Below are 18,300 nucleotides of genomic sequence, written 5' to 3'. Positions count from 1 at the left end.
ATGAACATAGCCTTAGGAAACAAGACACAAAACCCAACAAGTTCATTTAGCATTTATTTGAGAAACATGACTACTCATATTGCTGGATATTTAATTAGCTCTCCTCGATGGACAAGAGCTGATTTCTACATGGTATATCAGAAGGTTATGGATAGGGAGATTCGTTAAATACAATCAAGGATATTCAGAGCGACCACTCAAACTTGGAAAAAAAAACAATAACAGAAAATTTAAAGGTCATATTTTTTTTTAGCGAAAAATCACTAGGCCATTTTGGAGCTATTTGAGGATTTTTCTGCAACACATATATGTATGTACAGGAATGTAAAAGCATAGTGGACATGGCTGCAAAGAGGGGGGCCACTACCTAAATTTCTTCCAGTTGGGTTGATTGTCCACTTGAAGAAATTGTTGGCATGTTAAATGCCGAAAAACTATTCCATGGAATATTTATAGGCCCCATTGTTAGAGATGGGCGGAGGAGGTGGGAGAGGGAGAGACAAATTAGAGGAGCAATAATCGAGAGGGCATGAAAAATGGATAAAAACGGTGAAAATGTGGGTTTTTTCCTTGTCCTGTTGTTGCTAAAAAGTGCCGTTCATGTGCCATAAATTTCCACTAACACTCGTTAGTGAAACCCTTAAACAAATCAATCTACCTTTACACTCATCTAAGGGAGTTTTTATATGGTGTAAGGCCTTACAGCAATACGGTAGGGGTACCACCCAGGTTGTACTTCCACCGTACAAGGGCCTTATTACTGTAAGGCCTTGCACCGAGAAGCTGCTGTTGGATCAAATATCAAGGTTGTACTTCCACCGTACGAGGGCCTTATTACTGTAAGGCCTTGCACCGTATAATTTCTCCATCTAATGAACGCACTCCTGTTTTCATTTCAAAAGCAGATGCCAATAATGCAAAAGATGCATGCTTGATTAGAACTCGGCGGCCGTGACTTTTGAGAGTAGTCACGTGATATCCGAATACACCAGTCAAATTATCTAGAGAACCACTAGGCAGAAGAGAGTACCACAGAGATACGATCAAGTCACATGGGATATGTACCTGCAATCTAGACTGTTGATCTATGATGAGGTGACCATACTATTTTGGACCCACAACGAACTGAAATCCCATGCGTTAGATAAAAGAAATATGATAATCAACGGCTTAGCTTTTATCGTGGACTTACCATCAACCAATCAAGGTATAAAGTTTCAATTAAGGTGCCACCATGTGTTCCTAGATAAATTCCGGGTTAAAAACATAAAAAAACTCTCTTGTTTTACACTCTTTACTCACAAAACATTAAGCAGTATTATTGCATTTATTTTGGCTATATACGAGACGTATTGATGAATATCCTTAAACAAAATACTTGATTGTATAATTTGAGAGGGCTACTGATATTGGCACCACCATGCTTTAATAATTGCACAAACTCAGTTTTTCTTTTCCTTTTCAATTGTCTTTATCGCTTTTTTGGGAAATGTAATAATTTTTTACAACTGTTTGAATAATAAACTACAAGCCGAATTAGTTTAATTATGTAGTGCCAATATCAGTAAGCATCTGAGAGGTGTCTTATGTGGGATATGCCGAACATTTGGCGCATGAACAATTCAAAATAATAGAAGATGGTGACATAGTAGGGGGCATTAATATGGGCATGCACTATTCATTCCCCACCAAATGTGTCACGACCAAGCTTTTATGACAAGTGCATACACTGACCATACTCGAGAGATGCAACGAACTTTCAAAAAATATTTGAGAACGTTAGATTCATAAGCACATCTTAAGAAGGGTAGATGAAGAAGAATTGAAGTTTCCAACATCACATAAAAACCCTCCCCCACTCAAGGAAACTTGTAGTGCACATGCTACAAAAACCCAGCAATAGAGAGCGTTATTTTTCCCAGGAGTTGCTTTCATGGGTACGGATTTTCAATAATAAAATGCAGAAATGTGGCTATAAGAGGCTCGCCACTCTCTCAAATAAGCCAACGTAAGCCTCAAAAGAAGAGAGGACTGACGCTGAAAGAAGGGGTTTTGGGGGTGTCTAAAGATGGGTAGAAGCCCTTGCTGCTCTAAGGTGGGACTCAATAGAGGAGCTTGGACTGCTACCGAAGATAAAATTCTCACCGATTATGTTAAACTCCATGGTGAAGGGAGATGGAGAGACCTTCCCAAGAAAGCAGGTGAGAGATCCAAACCAAGATAACTTGCTTTGTAGAAAATAAAAGAGATGAGATGCATGGTAAATTCTTTACACAATACACCATCATTTCTTGTGTATATACACAATAATGATGTATGCACCATAAAGAATGTGTCAAATTATACAATCCACCATCATTTTTTGTCTGTATACATAAGAAGGGTGTATGCATCTTAAAGGAGTCTTTGACAAATTTCTTCATACTCTCTCTCTCTCCCTCAGTGAGATTTGTTACTCTTTGCAGGCCTTAAAAGATGTGGGAAGAGTTGCAGGCTCCGATGGCTTAATTACCTGAGACCGGATATTAAGAGAGGCAACATATCCAATGAAGAGGAGGAGCTTATCATTAGACTCCATAGACTCCTCGGAAACAGGTATTATCCTTTCTTCATTTCAAGAACTTTTTTTAGTATGGGTTACACTGAGTAATTGTGTATCATCTTTTTTTCTTTTAAATTTTTGAGTAACTAAGCAAGTTCGAAGCCAAGTACATAAAAGATCAAAACATACAAAGAAAATGTACTCAATGTTTTTTAATTTCTTGGGTATTTGCAGATGGTCTCTAATAGCCGGAAGACTGCCAGGGCGAACAGACAATGAAATTAAGAACTATTGGAATACCAATTTGGGGAAGAAGGTCAAGGCTCAATCAACACAATTAGCAAACCATAATCAATTAGAGAAGAAGCCCGCAATCGAACCACCACCGGACCCACCAACAAAGATCAAATCTCCGGCTATCCGAACCAAGGCATTGAGGTGCAGTAAGGTTTTTATTGTCGCACAAGAAGAGAAGATTGAAAATTCAGAGCAAATTAAAGATTTCGAGCGGGCTAATAAGGTCGAAGATTTTTCGACCCAGAAAGGAGCGGATTCGGAATCACCTGAAACAGCATCATTAACATCTCAAGAAGACAATTTTATTAACTCTTTGATGGATTTCAATATGGAAGACCTTTGCCTTTCGGATTTTCTCGATTTTGATTTTTTGCAACACAGCGGCGAGGGGCTTCAAGACAATGATAATAATTTATCTTTGCCATCAGATCTTCCTCTCTTGTTCAATAACGAAACAATGGTGGAATGGACAGGGAAAGATTGCATTCAAGCTGATGTATCCTTGGCTTCGTTTCTCGATTCCGAGCAGGAATTACTAGGAGAATAATTGAAACTAATTAAGCCTCTAAGAATAAGGTTTAATTATATATGTTAGGATCTACCCATCGTCCTGTATAAAACCATGTGTTAGCTAGCTTTTTGTCTACGGCTATAATAAACCCCCATTAACCAGCTTCCCTAATTTGGAGAATTTCAACGGGACCATCTTTTTCTATGTGCTTGTATTGGTAGTCATTGTAAACTAAATAAAAAGTGCTGTTATTAACACTATGACACCCTATTATAATTTTAAAGTGCCCTTAGCTTGTAAGGGGTTGTCAAGTTTCCATTTTCAATATAATTCAGAGTCATTCATTATTGGGTCCGACAAGCCCAGGCTCTCGGTATTAAGCATATGTGGATAGAGGTAGATTCCCTGTTTGCAGTGGACACTATAAAAGATCGGGTCTGAGATTGTGCTTATGCTAATTTCCTTCTCCTCATGGAGGATATTGCACATCTGGAGAGAATCAAATGCAGCGGCAGACTTACTATCTAAAAGGTCATGCCCTTGTAAAGGGATGCATATTCCTCTGCCTTTATCTCCTCAAGAATCATTACAAATACTGCACCTAGATAGGATTGGAACTGAATATGTGAGGTTGTAAGCTTGTATGGAGGCTATGGTCCTCTTGTGTTCTCTCTTGTACTTTCGTTTCTTTCTTAATAAATTCTGATGGGGTCTGCCTAATCCCAGCTTGCTGATAAAAAAATAAAAAAAAGTTTCCATTTTCACTATAATTAACCAAAGAAAAAAACTAGAAGGTTCATAATTCGTCATGAAGAATATGTATGAGAAGGGAAACATTATCGTTGGAAAATTGTGTTCACTTGTTGAAAAACTTAGTTGGGAAGAATTTTATGATAGGTTGAGTGTACGAGTTCTCTTCGTTATTTTTGGGCCATTGAACCGTGTGTAACCACAAGAGAAAACATCCCACTTAAGAGAAAGAGGGACTGGTATAGACACCTTTAAAGCTAGACATGACACCAATGTCTCTTGTCACGTGTAAAAAGCAAAATGTGATCAAAATCAAATAATACAAAATTAGTTGGCGTTTAATACTTATGCCCTTTATTGCTGACAGCATCCATGACTAGATTTTAGTGATACACTTCACTACTATCACAACACTACTACTACAATCATTATTAGGTTGCTGAAATTGGCATGCACTACCATGTTTTAATAACTGCACAAACTCAGTTTGTCTTTTCTTTTGTAATAGGCTTCTTAGAGCGTTTTGGGAACTGCATGAACATGTGCATCAGGCATATACAAGAGGAAATCATGGAAGGGACCCAAAAGGAAATTATTGTTATTATTATTATTATTAAGCATGAGTACACTATAGAAGGGAACAAAAAAAGGTGAGATATATTGAAAATTTAAATCTCTGAAATATATGGAAATCTTGGTATCTTCCAATCAAAACTCATTACTAAGATTTTTTTTATTTTCTTTTAAAAGGGTTGAATTTTGGTTAGAAGAAACACAAAAGTTAATAGAACAAAAAGAGGTATGACGGTTTAATCCAAATTTTATGGATTAAAAATTCCACGACTGACGACAAACTTCAAGAGGGATTTTTTTTCATTAGCGCGCAAAGATGATTTAAAAGTGACTTCTATATATGTTTTTCAAACATGATACACGTCGCGATCTGATGCTAGTTTAACAAACATGATTTTCAATAATGTCGTTTTTGGTTTCTATTTTACTTTGATTTGAATTTTGTAACGACATAGGCACACGTGTATGAATGCGATATAAATGATATAAATTTTAAATAAGAGGAAAGTGCTCCTGAGCTATAACTCAAATAAGCTTATCTGAGCTATAGCTCAAGAACACATATGGCCTCACATTTTTGGGGGATCCAAAGCATTCATTTGGAAGGCCCTTCCACGGATAGGGTGTGTACCAAAAATCAGTCATGTAGGATCATCCTAACCTAATCAAAGGTGGAGGGAGGAATGGACAGAGTCTCCATGTTTCTGCCCATATTTTCCCTCCACAATGACAAGGCTAGGATGATCCTCTAGGGCTGATTTTTGGTACACATCCTATTTATGGAAGGGCCTTCCAAATGGATGCTTTGGATCACCCAAAAAATGTGGGGCCACATGTGTTTTTGAGCTCTAGCTCAGATAAGCTCAGGAACACTTTTCTCTTTAAATAATGTTACATGCAAATTTGCAATTATGGGTGCAACTTGTGTTGAGTCGGGTTGAGCTTTTGCATGATAAAAAATAAATTGGATTCAACCGGAACCCGACCTGATTTTATGGTCAAAGCTCAACCTGAACTCCCAAAAATCGACCTGAGTTAAACCCCGTTTCACAATCACATGGGTGATAGAAGGGTGGGGCATTTTTGGAAATATCACCTGAAAATATACAGTATCACACATTTAGGGGCATTTTGGGAAATGATGAACATAACGAGTCACGGTATCTGGGGAAATAAGCAGAGCTGATACTTAACAGATCACATTGAAAATTATCAACCTAATTAACTGGTTATTGTAATTTGTGAATATAGGAATAAATCACTATCAATTTTGGGGCATTTTGGGCTTATTGGAAAAAAGGGTTTTGTGTTTATATGCAGTGAAATTGATTAGAAATTTAGAACCTCATGTCTTAGTTTCTGATATTAATTCAAGAACAGGGAAAGGTAATAGCAAACCCTTTTTCTGTGTAGATACAATGTAGACTAGATAAATTCCATAATTATTGATATATTCCTACTTTTATGAAGCTTTGGCTGAAGCAAGACACTATAATAAATTCAAATGTTGCTTTAAAATATCAATACAGTATGAAATTTCGGTTTGAAGTTACATAGGAGAATGTCCACGCGGGTACAGGAGTCGTGTGAACAAATCTCTGTAATGAATAGTCAATTATTGTGGAGCCTTCTCTCTGCTTCTGCATTGCAATGTATGTTTGCTTCTACTTTACACTTGCTCCATGATTGAAATACATGTATAAAAAGTCAATAAGAAAGGGATATATTCGCCCCCTCTTCTTTCCGGGGCCACCCCCTGTAGTGTATTTATGACTACTTTTTTTATATTGCAAGGGGTGACTCAGGCAAGAAAAGGGGGTGAAAATATTATTTGCCTAGCCAATGATTGTGGATATCTCTTGCGTAAGAAAGAACTACAGTTGAGCTTCTGCTCTCATAGCTAGGGGTGCAACTTGGATCGGGCTCAACCCGAACCTGACGGGTTCAACCCAATTTTGGCTTGGTTTGGGTTGGCATTTTCTTGGGTTGGGTTAGGGTTAGAAAAAGCCAACCCGATTTAATTTCGGGTTGGGTTAGTGTTGAGGCCTTGGCAACCCGACCGGCCCAACCCGAACCCAACCTCCATCCTCTAATTTTATTATGATTTTTTTGGATTATATATATATATATATATATATATATATATATATAGAGAGAGAGAGAGAGAGAGAGAGAGAGAGAGAGGTAAGTGAAGCTACACATACGTGTAGCTAACTTAGCTACACCGATGGCTTAAAATACAGTGGGCCCACATTATTTGGGTGATCCAAACCATTCATTTGATAGGACCTCACATTGATAGGGTGTGCCCAAAAAATCAGCTCCATTGGATGATCTCAACCCTTCAAACTGTGGAGGCAAAAATGGACAGATTTGTGAAGGTTTTTACACGTCCATTTTTGCCTCCACAAATCGTAGGGTTGGGATGATCCTATGGAGCTGATTTTTTGGGCACACCCTATCTATGTGAGGGCCCATCAAATGAATGGTTTGGATCACCCAAATAATGTGGGGCCCATTGTATTTTAAGCCGTCGGTGTAGCTAAGTTAGCTACACGTATGTGTAGCTACACTTTTCTCATATATATATATATATATATATATATATATATATATATATATATATGAGAAAACGGTTCCTACACATATGTGTAGATAAGTTCTCTACACACTAGCTTAAAAAACGGTGGGGCCCCACATTGTTTGGGTGATCCAAGCCATCCATTTTAAAGGCCCTCACATAGATAGGGTGTCCACAAAATATCAGATCCATAGGATCATCCTAACCATTCGAACTGTGGAGGCAAAAAATGGACTAATTTATGAAGGTTTAAAGACATCCATTTTACCTCCACAAATCGTAGGGTTGGGATGATCCTATGGATCTGATTTTTTGTAGACACCCTATCTATGTGAGGGCCTTTAAAATGGATGGCTTGGATCACCCAAACAATGTGGGCCCCCACTGTTTTTTAAGCTAGTGTGTAGAGAACTCTCTACACATATGTGTAGGAATTGTTTTCTCATATATATATATATATATATATATATATATATATATATATATATATATATATATATATATATATATATATTTGGCCCTATATGAACCTGAATCCAACCTGACTCAACCCGAACCCAACCCGACCTGATTTGGAGGCGGGTTGGGTTAGGGTTGGCCTCAACCCGACCCGAGTTGCAACCCTACTCGTAGCCCTAAAAGAGGCTTATGGATATCAAAGGCCCAACAAAGACATTTTGTCAGACTTGTCATTGTGGGGTCCACGGCTTCGATCGTAAAGATGTGGCATAACCAGGCCCCAACGAGCCTAATAGTGGGCTAGCATTTCCCTTCCTTGAAATGAATGATGGTAAAAGGAAAGTCACTTTTGCCGTACTTCATAAAGAGAAATTATATTGTGCCCAACCGAAGTCCCGATAAAAGTCCCACCGTTGATATTTGATCCAGCAGCAGCCCCTTAAAAAGTGCACTGCTGTGTTCGATCAAATATCAAGGGTGGCCCTGCCTTGACGGAACTTCAGGGTCGGGCACCATATAAAAGCTCCTTAAAAGACACTTATTGGGCCCCACAAATGCCATTGTGAACACTTTCTCAGATAAAACCTTTACAAATAAAAAGCTTAGAAAAGTTTTGTCACACCCCAAATCATTACCATGGCTTGGAACATAATAGCGACACATACCTGCAAAGTGAACTCTACAAGCATGCAAGGCTAGCAACATAAACAAAACCATGCAGGCAGTGGCAGAGCCAGGAATTTACAATTGGGGGGCGGACTAATTTACACTTGCTTGTTTTGGTCTTTGAAGGGCCATGGCCACTAAAATAGCTATGCATGCATGTACAGCCATGGGTTATAAAAAAGGATTTTGCAAGCCGGGGGGGGGGGGGGGGGGGGGGGGGTGCCCTCCTCATGCTATATGTGCCTCCACCCCTGCATGCAGGATTTATCTAACTACCAATCAAATTCCAAATTTATCCATGAAGTTTAAGATAGTAATAATCAGTGTTTCACACTCTTTCCCCAATAATTATTAAATTAATGTCACATTTAATGTTCTAGCTAATACTCACTCGAAGAGAAATCGAAAGAACTAAAGATCTCCTCTGTGTGGTAAATCTCTCGCTACTCCAAGTCAACACTGGAGTCAAGCCTCAGGATCAACACTGGAATCAAGCCTCAAGATCTGAAATTTGTAAACCACGAGTGAGCTAACTCTCGTGTGAAGTACTAACAGTTACCATAACAAATAGAAATATAAATCGAGGCAAATAAAGCAAGTGACATAAATACAGAAATCGGCAGCTATGCTAACAAGAATGGGCTCAATAGTATAACAAAATAAGATTCAGTAAAAGGTCCAAAACACATATCAGAGAGTCAATAATCATAATCAGATGCCAGAGTTCAATTCGGTAATCATTAACAGTAATCAATAACATCTCGGGATCATTGGGTTAGTCTATTGTTCAAAAAATACTTGTCGATAAGGTTAGTGTATTATGCATTCTCCACTGACTAGGTCCACATTTGGCCAATGTCATCATAGGGGATTATCGGAATGAAATTTTGTTTAGAGTTTTTGAATTTAATTTTTTTCATTTCATTTAAACTAACAATGCACTGTAAGCAAGATATTTATCAACCACATGATGACTTATTCACATCCAACTAACTTTAGTTTGTGGAACATGATGGGGGGTTCCACGTGAAAGCAAAATAGTCCCACATCGGAAAAGTGTAACGATGTGGATGGGCTTATAAGGGAATGGGTTCCCTCCCCTTAAAAGCTAGCTTCTGAGGCTGAGTTCTACCTGGGTCCCAACAGTGGTAGCCCCGATTTAGCCTCCGAGGATGGAAATATCCCTCAGGGAAGATCTCGGTAACCCTATGCCTCTGAGGATGGAAAAATCCCTGGGGGAAGATCTCGTAGTTCCCACGTTCCTACCGCGTGGACGGGGAGATTGTTAGGGGGTTCCACGTGAAAGCAAAATAGTCCCACATCGGAAAAGTGTAACGCTGTGGATGGGCTTATAAGGGAATGGGTTCCCTCCCCTTAAAAGCTAGCTTTTGAGGGCAAGTTCTACCCGGGTCCGAACAGAACATGACTCGTGTTCTCTCAAATCTCTAATGTACATGATATGTTATGTTTCAAATTAAGAGACCCATGGAAAGTGACTTATATTTCGGCGTTTCAGCTGTAGCCGAACAAGATTGAAAGATCATTTATACTAATACCACAAGATCATTTTATCAGGTAGCTGGATTATTCGTGACTGCATATTTACAATACAGACGCGGAGATCAGTTGGACAATTGATAGAGTAATATCTCTTTTTTTTATTGACCTCTTTCTTAATCTGCAGGTTACAAGAATTAATGCAGTTTCTATAAATATAATAAAAAAGTATGCATGTATACATGTATAAAGGAATTTTCTGGGGACCATCACAGAAGGCATTTCGTGGGCTGGTCATTGCATGAGAGCAGTCACATATGCACAGATTTTGTCTTATTCATTTAATTCAACTGAGGTGGTTGCATTTTGCGGTGGTCCCCGGCAAATCCCATGTATAAAAATGACGGAAACTTCTCACCCTAAGACTATCAATAACAAAGAATTATTCTACTAAGTCCTTTTCATGTAAATGGGATTAAACATAAACAATTTGTAAGAGTATCCAATGAGGCCCTTGTCTTCACATTTATTTGCACGGCCTCTCCTAAACTTTTAAATACAAACGGTGAAAGGGAGCAATTTGACCGTAAGTCAAGACTAATGGAAGGACTCAAAGGTAAGCCTAGGATCCTAGTAGGGTGGAAACTATAACGAAGAAAGTTAGATGCAACAAGAAACTCCCAAAACACGTGAGCGGTAGTTGTGCGTGAGAGAGAGAGAGAGAGAGAGAGAGAGAGAGAGAGAGAGAGAGAGAGAGAAACTTCCAAAGCAAGAAAGACAAATGTGTTTTTCGCTTTTCATGGTGATTCCCACTTGTTAGAGTAGATTAGATCTGATGAGATCTGAGCGTTTGATCATCAAGTATTAGATTAGAGATGAGGCGTAGTTAGTATATATTAGGCAAATGGTTTAGATTTCTATCTAGCTCTCACCTAATACTTGATGATCCAATGGTCGGATCTCATCAGATCTTATCTAATCTAACACAGCACATTTCCTTGTCTTCTTGGTGTACGTGGCAACATGTACACTTTCGTCGTTATTTTCCAAACCAAGTCCCGTTTTGGTAGCAGCCCTCTTTTTTGAAAGAGACGCATGCGGTGCACACATATATATATTTCTGTAAGAAATGATTAGAGAGAAAGACACCTACGATCCACAAATTTTCTTCATTTTGATTTACATGCAAAAGTCATCAATTTATTGACTGTCTATTTGTCTTTCTCTATCTCTACTCTTACGACTGCATGTGCAAAGAAAGAGACTTTTGATTTGCCATTTTGTAATACAATTGACTTGGCTGCATTCTAGGGTCTCCATTCTATTTTGGCCATTGAAAAATGCATTTTAATTAGTCTTGATTCTAGAATGAGAATTAAGAGAATGGGAAAGGTTGCCGATCAGAGCTTAATTAAAAAGAAAAGGCAAGATGATCGAGTTTGTGCAATTATTAAACCATGGTAGTGGGAATATAATTAACCAGGCATTTCTCGGATAGGCTTTTGCATGTGAGAGCATCCACCTCAGGTGAATTAAATGAATAAGATAAAATCTGAGCACGTAGGCTCATGCAACAGCCCATCAGCGAAATGCCTTGTGCAGTGGTCCCTAGCAAATCCCTTCTTTCTTTCTTGCTTTCCATTTTGGAAAATTGGCTCTCAGTTTGAAAAAAACGTGGTGGATAATGACTAAAATGCCCTTCTTTTGGGATTATGTTTTCAGTAAATATCATCTTAGCTAACGCCAAGCTATCACCTTCCTATTATAAATGCTGACGAAGGAACCCCACTCAATTGTTTTCAATAAAGAAAAAATCTGCTGAAATGTCTTTACTCGTGAGGTGGCTGCTCTGACATGGAACAGGCCATCCGCGAAATGCCTTCTGGGATGGACGCTAGCAAATCCCTTATTTCAAAGTGCAGTATTATCACCATTGTGGTGTGCATCTTACTATGTACATCATTTCTGTTGATTTTTATATCTTCACATGGATCCATGTCAGATAAGTCAATTCTTACGTGTGAACACAACCTGAAAGATCAAACACCAAACGTTCATGGGAATCGACTTCACTTCTCTCACGTATTCAAGCTTTGTTCTTCTCCTCGATTTGCGTAAGGCATAAGCTTTGAGGACAATTTGGTCTTGCTTGCTTGAAATTAAGCCCAAATGTGAAAGCCATCGACATCTGTGGATTAAGAGGACGAGCAGAAATGCAGAGAAAAGTCCTCTAGAGTAGCACTTCTTGTTTTTTTCGTGGAAACCAAGAGGATGACAGGATTTTCGGCCCAAACAAATCGGGAAAGTTGGGAAGAGAGTCACCGGTTACCTCTTCAACTAGTTTTTTAATACTTTTAATCTGCGCTGCTAACCTAATCCAACGGCTGTGGTGCTGGCGACCTAGTGTTTTCTTATGCGTCGGGCCTCTGCCTTATATGCTGCTCCCCTCCCTCACTTCCTGTCTTTCAGCCACCTCACGAATAAAGACAAAATCTGCTGAAAAGTGTGGGGCTGCTCTGACATGCAACAGGCCGTCCGCAAAATGCCTTAGGCGATGGACGCTACCAAATCCCTTGAAATAATGAAACACATGAAAAAAATCCTTGCAAAAAGGGATTCGTGCAGCCACTTGTTTTCTTCTGCACGTGTCACGATAAAGTGAAGCGTCTGTTTTACAAGGTGGATTCCCATTTTGCTAGCAGCCCTCTATCTTAGTTTGGACCTTGACGTACCTAGTTAACTGTCACTACTTAATTATTTTGATCCTCTCTGTATTCAAACCATTTAGCATTAAAATCCTCCTGCAATCCCTCGTTTTTTGAGTAAAAAATGGGACTCCATAATTGTTGAGTTCGTGATATAGGTTCTATTTCATTTTTGGAGTGGGTCCCACTTGGCCTTTTTAAATGGGATGTGTTTTCCCTAGATTTAGGGTTTGTAAATGCAAGAGAGTTTGAAGAACTAAAAAATAGGGAGCAGAGGAGAAGGCCAGGGAAAGGATACAAGCCTAGGAGGGCATTTGTGGTGGAGCAAAAGGAAGGTTCTTCTTCTTCTTGAGGAGAAAGCTAGGGCAAGGCAAGAGGGTGTTTTCCTTTTGGGGCTCTATGAGGTCTTTTGTGGTGAAGCAAAATCAAGGTTCATGTACTCAAGGTTGAGGAGACAGTTTAGGGCAAAAAGAAGAGTTTTCTCTTGAGCTATTGGAAGGCTTTTTGTGGTGAAGCAAAAAGGGGTTTTCCTCATCTTCTTGTTTATCAAGGTATAGTATTATTCTTCTTCCATTGTTCTTCTCTGCAAGAGAAGCATTGTATTGGAGAGTTTTTCTCATACTCAGTGTAGAGATCTAAGGGTTCCCTTGTGGTTGCCTAGAAGCAGGGGAGGAGCCAAGAATTTACACTTGTGGAGCCCGGACTAATTTTCACTTGCTAAAGCATTGGTCATTTGGGGGGGGGGGGGGGGGGCATGCTCACTAAACTAGCCAATCATGCATGTACAACCACACGCATAAACCCCCCCTAATGCTATATGTGCCTCCACCCCTGCATATGCAGAAGGGGTTGGAGATAAGGGTTTTATCGGTGGATTTTACCGATGGAGGTAACATTTTACTATTTTGGTTCTAAATAGTAGATTGTGTATTACCTTGCCCGTGGAGTAGTCCATTGAGGTGAACCACGCATATTCTTGTCTTCTTGTGCTTGCTTGTGATTTGCTCCATTTGGTAGTTGTGGCTTGTTAGCGTATTTTTCTCTATCTTGTTAGTGCAAGATCTTGAGTATTTTCGTGTGTTCGACGGTGGTAGATCAGCGGATGCTATTGGGGGTGACTTTTGGCGTCACAATAATTGCAATTCTTTATCAGACAAGTTTGGAGTCTACAGCAAAATGATAAGCCCCAGCCAACTCAATTCCCCTCCGTTTTTTCTTTTCTTGCGAATTACAACATTTGAACCACTTTCTGATTAAATTTTCTTCAAAATAAAATTATTTTCAGAAAATAGAAGGGGAAAAAAGGGTAGAAATGCTAAATTGGGGTGGGAATATCAATTCCCCCCGTGCATTTAATTTTAAGAAGCTGACAAGCAATCAAACACTACTTAACACTATTCTACAAGGCAAGTTCCAGGTAGTTCCAGTGAATATCAACTCATTGGGGGGCCATGGCCCCCCCTCATGCTATATGTGCCTCCACCCTTACATAGAAGGTTGGAGATAAGGGTTTTATCGATGGATTTTACCGATGGAGGTAACATTTTACTATTTTAGTTCTAAATAGTGGATTGTGCGTTGCCTTGCCCGTGGAGTAGCCCATTGAAGTGAACCACGCATATTCTTGTCTTCTTGTGCTTGCTTGTGATTTGCTCCCTTTGGTAATTGTGACTTGTTGGCGTATTTTTCTCTATCTTGTTAGTGCAAGATCTTGAGTATTTTCGTGTGTTCACCGGTGGTAGATCAGCGGATGCTATTGGTGGTGACTTTTGGCGTCACAATAATTGCAATTCTTTAATTAGACAAGTTTGGAGTCTACAGTAAAATGTTAAGCCCCAGCCAATGCAATTCCCCTTCGTTTTTTCTTTTCTTGCGAATTACAACATTTGAACCACTTTCTGATTAAATTTTATTAAAAATAAAATTATTTTAAGAAAATAGAAGGGAAAAAGGGTATAAATGCTAAATTGGGGTGGCAATATCAATTCCCCCCGTGCATTTAATTTTAAGAAGTTGACAAGCAATCAAACACTACTTAATACTATTCTACAAGGCAAGTTCCAGGTAGATCCAATGCTTGCCCTCTCCCTATTGACTACTTACACTCCTACTCTAAGAGATAAATGCCTGCAATCAAACAGAGCCTACGAGTTAGGTCCCGTGACAGCATTGCACCATCAAGGGTAGGAGATTGGTTTTAAATTTCGACTGAAATCTGAAATTTCAGGTTTGGGTGGAGACCGAAAGCGAAATCACTAATACCCGAAATGTTGCTTTATTTCGACCGAAATTTCGTTTCCCTGAAATTTCTTTCCGAAATATATGGAATATCACCAAAAAATTTGGATTTTATTCTTTATCTAATATTTTCCTGAAATTTCGGTTTGACAATTTCGGCCAAAATTTTAAACGAGTTGAAATATTACTTTATTTGATTTCGTTGGATTTCGCCCGAAATTTCGGTGAGACCAAATTGCATTCGGAAACCGATATTTGAAACCATGGGTAGGAGTGAACTCAGATCAATTTTCGGAATTCGGGTTGAGCTTTTAGTGCAGGGGCTGATGTACTTCGCGTGGGAAAAATTCAATGGGCCAGTTTTTAACATCTATAAAATGTTTCATGGTCTCTTTACACGATATCATGGGGGTTCACACATACAAGATGTCAGCATGTTGCCTATAGTAACAAAACGCGGCCAGGTCAGGGCATGACAAACCTCCCCATCGCTACACGTATACAATTAGTTGAGAAAACACTTGTCTTTTTTGAAATGACAAACATACCCCTATATCGATAGTGAGGCAGATTATGAGGGGTAATTGAGAAGGACAATGACACAAGACTACAAGAGTGCCTTCATGTCATTTCCCTTTCATTTCCGAGTATCGAAAAGGAGACACTTGGTCCCTACCTATGCCTCAGATATTTGTATGGCCAACATAAATATCTGTATGGCCAATATTTATCAGATACATATACATATAAGCTCCGTGTATGTTTTACTCCCCACGCTAAGATGGTGATGAGTGGGGCACACTAAATGAGAGAGACCTAATTGTTTGTGACATAATCTGTAACCTGACCGACCATTCCCCCGTAAGGCCATTTCCGTTTTGTATTTTGAAAAATTGATTTTTAACCCAAAACTGATTATTATTGATTTTAATCAAAAACCGATTATTTGATTCAAAATTGTGTTTGATTTCGGCTTCAATAATCACTTTTGGATTCAAAATCAATTATCAAAACCCGAAACTCCGAAAGGAACAAGGCCTAGGGAATATGACTCCATGTATTTCAAATTTGGGCGTCCTGACAAAAACAAGCTACAATGGCACGCCAGATTGGACCATTTTCACCAGAGTGAATTTATAATGACCCAGAAATATATAAAATTAAATGAGAGGAATAATAGATTGAATCTTCAAGGGCGCCCTCATTGGGCGATTTCAGCAAAGTGCGTTTATGATGGCAAGGACGCCCTTCATTCTATCATTTCTCAATAAATGAATAACAAATGCACTTTGGTGAGATGGTCCAATGGGGGTGCCCGTGTAGCTGGTTTTTTGGCAAGGGAGCCCTTCAGTTTAGGCTTCCTCTTCATATTGTTTGGTGTCTTTCAATTATGGCAGAAAAATAATTGCATGTGCTGAATGAAAATAGGAGACAAGTCTTGTATCATATGTGCGATTGCAGTTTTATATAGAGGAGAGTTTTTTATTTCTAGAGAGAAACTTGAGAAGCATAAGAGCCCCCGAAAGAGCCTCATTAGACTTAGAATTTAAATACAGAGACAGAGAGGAGGATAGATGGGGGGGTAGACCATGTTGCTCTGAGGTGGAACTCAACAGAGGTGCTTGGTCTGCTTCTGAAGATAGAATCCTTACTGATTACGTTAACAAACATGGGGATGGAAAATGGAGAGACCTCCCAAAGAGAGCAGGTGAAGAAAGTAAACCACATTTTCTTCATTTCTCTTGTTTCTAAAGCTATGTTCGCAACCATTATATTTTTCTCCCTTGGAAAACGATTGTCTAGGGTTTGGTAAACTAATACCTTTTTTAGGTAAAGAATTATTTCAACTACAACTTTTCCAGCAAAGAAACTTAGAAGTTTTACCTAACATAATTTTTACCTAAGAAAAAGGGGTTAGTAAAACTAGGAAAATTCGTTTTCCATGGAGAAAATTCAGGGGAAAAATTCCATGGTTGCCAACCATGCCCACATTTTCCTTTTACCGTAGAACTAACTAAACTTGATGGAAATTTGCAGGTTTGAGGCGATGCCGTAAGAGTTGCAGACTCTGTTGGTTGAATTATTTGAGACCAGATATCAAGAGAGGCAACATTACTGTAGAAGAGGAGAACCTCATCATCAGACTCCACAAGCTCCTTGGAAACAGGTAGGTTTTATTTATCTTTTATTTTCTTGTTCTTTCTTTTTCTTTCCATGCAAAAAGCAAAAAATGGGAGTTATTTTTCTTCTTCTTTCTTTCTCTTTCCATGCAAAAAGGATAAATGGTACTTATTATTTGAGGCTCCATTTCTTTCAACGTTAAATGGGTGTAAAACAAACTTAATGCCCATTATTCTACGTAAAATGGGCGTAAAATTTGTTTTACACCCATTTTACGTCGAAAGAAAAAGTACCAAGGGGTATTTTATATTTTTCACAGATGGTCTCTTATAGCAGGAAGATTGCCGGGGCGAACAGATAATGAAATACAGAACTATTGGAATACAAATTTAAGGAAGAGGGGACAACCTTACTCAGCTAAAATGACCACTCAAGAAAACCACAACAAATCTCAAGAGACGCGATCTACCAATCGATCAATCGAAGGACTCTTAAATGTGAAAACCTACCAAGTGATTCGAACCAAGGCTGTAGGATGCACCAAGGTAGTCCTCCCACCACAACTAGACCAGAAAACGAAGAACAAAGAATGCCTGCCATTACTAATTCCTCGAGACCCTGATTCTTTGATCTTTCAGATGGATTTCGACATGGAGGAACTACTTCATTTGGAGATTTCGAATTCTGATTTAATGCAAGTTTGTGGTGAGGAAGTCCAAGAGAAAAGCAATCCAATTGGTGGAGATGATGGAGGCAACAACATTTTATCATGTTATGATCACCCATCTTATTTCAATGAAGAAATGCTTGGGGATTGGAGAGAGTTTAGTTCAGTTCAAGCAAATGCAGCTTCATAACTCAAAATGTGGACTAGTTTTTTAGGTCTTGAAGAAAAGCTAGAACGATTTGAGAGCAGCTCCCGAGAATAATTTAGGCTACTGATATTTGCACAACCATATTTTGATGATAACACAACTCAGGTTGTCTTTTAGTGTCTTTTCTTTTTTAATTGGCTGCTGAGAGCCTTTTGGGAATTGTGATAGCTTTATTCCTTTAATTTTTATCAATATGAACGTCTTCATTTGAGAGGACATGTCTGATTGGTGGCCAACTTTTGTTTTTTGTTTTTTTTTGTTTTCCCTGGTTGTCTTTTACACTGTAGCTTTTCTAAAGGATTTTTTTTTTAAATGGTAAGATTATATTAGAAAGAAAGTGCCAAAACCAAGATAGTCATGGGACCAAATATTAAAAAAAACTGACATGGACAATAGATCTCGTGGGGTGGGCATGGGGTGAGGTGGAGATAAAAAATGTCAAACCTAGATCTCTTCACTCCGGCTCTAGCTAGTCGATTTGCCTC

The 18,300-nt window shown here is 38.9% G+C and overlaps 1 protein-coding gene and 1 long non-coding RNA gene across 3 annotated transcripts; both read left to right on the top strand.

Moving 5' to 3' along the window:
* Positions 1-1,863: 1,863 nt before the first annotated feature.
* LOC143876831 (transcription factor MYB1-like) lies at positions 1,864-3,694 on the top strand. The gene is made up of 3 exons (XM_077378524.1): positions 1,864-2,201; positions 2,466-2,595; positions 2,777-3,694. Exons 1-3 carry the CDS (start codon positions 2,069-2,071, stop codon positions 3,384-3,386), a joined length of 873 nt encoding a protein of 290 aa, XP_077234639.1. The 5' UTR covers positions 1,864-2,068; the 3' UTR covers positions 3,387-3,694.
* Positions 3,695-16,332: 12,638 nt separating this feature from the next.
* On the top strand, positions 16,333-18,042 carry LOC143876830 (uncharacterized). 2 transcript variants are annotated; one of them, XR_013250481.1, is made up of 4 exons: positions 16,333-16,527; positions 16,857-16,986; positions 17,277-17,485; positions 17,579-18,042. It is a non-coding gene; the product is annotated as an uncharacterized LOC143876830 (long non-coding RNA). The 2 variants fall into 2 exon arrangements; XR_013250480.1 differs by having other exon boundaries at positions 17,277-18,042.
* Positions 18,043-18,300: the final 258 nt, after the last annotated feature.

This window comes from Tasmannia lanceolata, unplaced genomic scaffold (assembly GCF_043159265.1).
Source record: "Tasmannia lanceolata isolate RefF3 unplaced genomic scaffold, GAP_Taslan_0.1 ptg000005l, whole genome shotgun sequence".
NCBI lineage: Eukaryota > Viridiplantae > Streptophyta > Magnoliopsida > Canellales > Winteraceae > Tasmannia > Tasmannia lanceolata.
This window is presented reverse-complemented; position numbering and strand designations above follow the sequence as displayed.

Coding starts and splice junctions, on each gene's coding strand:
- LOC143876831 (XM_077378524.1), top strand. CDS start 2,069: ATGGGTAGAAGCCCTTGCTGCTCTAAGGTGGGACTCAATAGAGGAGCT. Junction 2,202..2,465: donor AGACCTTCCCAAGAAAGCAG/GTGAGAGATCCA, acceptor TACTCTTTGCAG/GCCTTAAAAGATGTGGGAAG. Junction 2,596..2,776: donor CATAGACTCCTCGGAAACAG/GTATTATCCTTT, acceptor GGGTATTTGCAG/ATGGTCTCTAATAGCCGGAA.